The sequence below is a fragment of the Chinchilla lanigera genome, unplaced genomic scaffold, assembly GCF_000276665.1.
Source record: "Chinchilla lanigera isolate Chin_1 unplaced genomic scaffold, ChiLan1.0 scaffold00167, whole genome shotgun sequence".
Classification (NCBI taxonomy): domain Eukaryota; kingdom Metazoa; phylum Chordata; class Mammalia; order Rodentia; family Chinchillidae; genus Chinchilla; species Chinchilla lanigera.
This window is the reverse complement of record NW_004955568.1, coordinates 513,019-517,423: the sequence shown is the minus strand read 5'-3', so window position 1 is coordinate 517,423 and position 4,405 is coordinate 513,019. Positions and strand designations below refer to the sequence as shown.

General features: G+C 44.4%; 1 protein-coding gene across 1 annotated transcript; it reads left to right on the top strand.

Annotated features, from left to right (window-relative positions):
• The first annotated feature begins 872 nt into the window (after positions 1–872).
• Gja8 (gap junction protein, alpha 8, 50kDa) lies at positions 873–2,519 on the top strand. The gene has a single exon (XM_005413451.2). It carries the CDS (start codon positions 989–991, stop codon positions 2,309–2,311), a length of 1,323 nt encoding a protein of 440 aa, XP_005413508.1. The 5' UTR covers positions 873–988; the 3' UTR covers positions 2,312–2,519.
• Positions 2,520–4,405: the final 1,886 nt, after the last annotated feature.

The following is a 4,405-nucleotide window of genomic DNA, read 5'->3' as shown; positions in this document are numbered from 1 at the left end:
TTTAAAACAGTAATAATAAAAATGTACTGCCCTCAATTTGTAAAACTATTAAGAAGGGTTTACAGACTTCAACCTTGAGAAGAGAAAACATAAACTAAGAGCACAGAAGCAAGAAAACTGTGTAGCTCTGATTGCAGACAGTATTTCTCAATGATGCAATAAAAAGTCCAGCCTTCGGGATCAGATGCAGCACTTCTGCTGTTTAGCCATCTGATCTTATACTATCTATTTAACCTCTCAGAGCCTCAAGTTTCTCATGTGTTGTAATCAAATTAGTTAAGAAATATTAAGTTCTATGTGCTGGGCAGTGTGCCAGGCAGTGACTACAGAGTAGTAAAGAGTACAGGTATGGTCCGTACATCATGAAGATTATAGTTTAGCAGGTTTAAATTAAGTGAAATAACATAATGTCAAATGTCATTCCTTCAGATGTTCAAAAATGTTAGGTGTCTTCCATTTCCCCTCAAACACACGATCATTATATATTTCAGCACAGTCAAAAATAAAGTGGCTACAATTTCATACATATAAGAAATTTGGGAGGGACATTAGTATGGGGTATTTTTTCAGCATTTTGCCTCATGAAACTTCAGTCAACATGTGGTCTGGATTTTCTTCTGTGTTCTTGCTTTCAATCCAGGTAACAATGGGTTTCTAATTATGGTCCACAAGGAATCATTTTTTGCTGGAGTTCAAGGAATTTTGCAACTGTATTGCCTCATACATAGTTTCAGGCCACTTGTGAAGTGAATGAGAACAGGTACTACTTTTAAATCCATTTTACATTTAAAGAAGCTCATGCAAACAGATTCTTTTATGCCCCTTGTTTCCTAGTGCCAATCTGTTCAATAGCTGCAGTCCCTGTGTTGTTGCCTGCCCAACAACCCAGACAAGAGAGGTACCCCAAGAGTTGGGGTAGCAAAGAGATCCACTCAGGATTGCACTGTGGCCGCTCAGCCTTTGCCTTTTCCTTCCTAGGTGGTAAACAATGGGCGATTGGAGTTTCCTGGGGAACATCTTGGAGGAGGTGAATGAGCACTCCACAGTTATTGGCAGAGTCTGGCTTACTGTGCTTTTCATCTTCCGGATTCTCATCCTTGGCACGGCTGCAGAGTTTGTGTGGGGGGATGAGCAGTCTGACTTCGTGTGCAATACCCAGCAGCCTGGTTGCGAGAATGTGTGCTATGACGAGGCCTTCCCTATCTCCCATATCCGCCTCTGGGTCCTGCAGATCATCTTCGTCTCCACTCCATCCCTCATGTACGTGGGACATGCAGTGCATTATGTCCGCATGGAAGAGAAGCGGAAGGACCGTGAGGCAGAAGAGCTATGCCAGCAGTCCCGGAGCAACGGCTGTGAAAGGGGAGCACTGGCCCCAGATCAGGCCAGCATCAGGAAGAGCAGCAGCAGTAGCAAAGGCACCAAAAAGTTCCGACTTGAAGGGACTCTGCTGAGGACCTACATCTGCCACATCATCTTCAAAACCCTCTTTGAGGTGGGCTTCATAGTGGGCCACTACTTCCTGTATGGTTTCCGGATCCTGCCCCTTTATCGCTGCAGCCGGTGGCCCTGCCCCAATGTGGTAGATTGCTTTGTGTCCCGGCCCACTGAGAAAACCATCTTCATCCTGTTTATGTTGTCTGTGGCCTTTGTGTCCCTCTTCCTCAATATCATGGAGATGAGCCACCTGGGTCTGAAGGGGATCCGGTCTGCCTTCAAGAGGCCTGTAGAGCAGCCACTGGGGGAGATTCCTGAGAAATCTCTCCACTCCATTGCTGTCTCCTCCATCCAGAAAGCCAAGGGCTACCAGCTCCTAGAAGAAGAGAAAATTGTGTCCCACTATTTCCCTTTGACTGAAGTTGGGATGGTGGAGACCACTCCACTTTCTGCCAAACCTTTCAGTCAGTTGGAAGAGAAGATCAGCACAGCACCCCTAGCTGATGTTTCCCGGGGTTACCAAGAGACACTGCCTTCTTATGCTCAGGTGGGGGCACCAGAAGTGGAGGGAGAGGAGCAGTCTGTAGAGGAGGCAGCAGAACCAGAAGTGGAAGAGAAGAAGCCAGAAACAGAGAAGGTGACCTTGGAAGTGCAGGAGGTGATGGCAGAGCCAGAAGGGGAAAAAGTAGAGACCCCTGGAGTGGGAAAGGAGGGTGAAAACGAAGAGCTTCAGGCTGAAAAGGTAACCAAGCAAGGGCTGCCAGCTGAGAAGACACCTTCACTGTGTCCAGAGCTGACGGCTGATGACACCAGGCCCCTGAGCAGGCTGAGCAAAGCCAGCAGCCGGGCCAGGTCAGATGATCTAACCATATGAAGAAAAGAAAAACCAAAGAAAGAAAAACCCTCCCACTCCCAGCTAATCTAGGGCAAGATAAAACAAAAAAGGTGCCGACATGCTCTGAGTGTGCTGCCCCTCCAGCCACTCCACCCCTGATTGGACAGATGCTGCAATGAAACAGTGTATGCTGTGCAACTAGGACACTGCCTCTCCCACATTTTAAGGGCTACCAAGGTAAACACATTGTTCCATCAAAGTTCCCAGTCTCGTATGACTATCCTGTTCCTCTACCCCAACTTTCTGGGGGATGTTGTTTTCATTTCCGTTGCTCCGTGGAAATTCTTTCAATCAGAACTGCAGGAGGCGATTTACCTCAGACCCTTTTACCAGTCTTGTCTCAAGCTCACTAATTTAGACAAACTATCTGACCCCAGCATTTCTCTAGCAGATATTATGTGATCATATACCAAGGATCTCAAACTCCGTTGCCTACATGATCCCACAGCAGGCGATTTAAATTGGTAAAGCAGGCCTGCTTCAGTGTCATGGAAAGGGTCAGAGCTACAGAAGTTAAACAGCAGGGGCAGCTACTGGTCAGTTCTAGGTCATAATTACTTTGCAATGTTACCCTGCCACCTGATTTTTCAAGAAAAGCCATAAATTCAAAATTTTAATTGAAATTTCCAAAAAAAATTAATGTTGGCAACAATTTTAAATATACCACTTGGGCCAAATAAAATGTGTGCAAACCAAATTTAACTTGTGGGGCACCGTTTGCAAGGTTAGCTTGCATTACTGGGCCCAATTTTCCTGCAGAGTTGGTCACATTATCTATAGTCTCAATTTATTTATGTGGACCCCAATCCTCATTTTACTATTTCAGGGTGTTTGGTTGAAATCATCAATTCAGGAGATGCCCAGGGTTCTTACTGACCCTTCTTTTAAGTCACTGTAGCTCATGGGTTCTGAAGCAATGATATTCTTGCTGGTGGAAGGAATTCTTCATGGGCACCTTCAGAGAAGGAACAAGACACTAAAGCTTGTCCCTGCGAAATTAAAAGGCTTTAAGCTTTGATGCTTGGCCATAGTTTTCTTCCCTGAATCAACAATGTTACTTTTTAAAGTTCTCCTCTTCCACCATCAGTGTTCAGCCTACAATCTTTACCTTTCATCAGGAGCCAAGAGCAAGGCCACTTCCAAGCTGAAGACCACCTGATCAAGGGCTGCCCTGAGGAGACAGCCAGTTTTCAGGACTTCCTTAGGCACAAGACAAGTATCAAAATAGCCATCAGAGTGTCACTAGGGAGTGTCTATAAACTGAGTGCTCGGACAAGTAGGGTCTGGTCCCAGGCCAAGCTTCATCCCTGAAAGGGAGAGAAAAGTTAAAGGAAACAAGAGGAATCTCATAGGCCTCTTCCCTGTATCCCCACAACTAATTCACCTCAATCTAGAGTCCAATCAGGAGAAATCCTCAAGAACAAGTACATATTTTATATTGGATGTAATTTTACCTGGAACTGACCAATTTCCAGAGCAGAGAGAAAGTAGTAACTAGGATAGCTCATCTAAAGCAAAATTATGCCTCATGTACTACAGTACTGAGGATAGGGTCGTAGAAATCAAGTTGGTAGGGCAAAGACCTGGACAGGTGGCCACTAGGGGCCCAAAAGAGGTACCCAGAAAGCTGCCATTGTTCTAGCTTCTGCCCTGCCACCACCACCCAAAGTATGGAAGTCTCTTTTACTACACTCTGGGTACCACTCTCCTTTTAACATATTCATTTTAGATATGGTTTTCCAAAGTAAGTCTTCTCTAAAACTATTCCTTCCCATGACACTTAATATTTCCCTTCCAAAAAAAAAAAAAAAAAAATATTTCCCTTCCTTCATGCCCCGTTCTAAAGCAAAATGATCAAAAAATTAAATTCATTCTAAGGCACAATCAGTCTACGGCCATCCACTCTGAAGACACCCAATCTTGTCCAAGGCATAATCTTTTGATAATTACTTCTGGGGAATTTGCATTTAAAGGAGAAAGCCTAATATATTTTACCTGGGATATTCAAACTGACAACTTTCAATAAAGGAATGTATAAGCAATGGACAATTTAATAGAAGAGATATAGCTATC

Bases quoted from the DNA above. Each gene is read 5' to 3' on its own strand.
- Gja8 (XM_005413451.2), top strand. From the start codon at position 989: ATGGGCGATTGGAGTTTCCTGGGGAACATCTTGGAGGAGGTGAATGAG.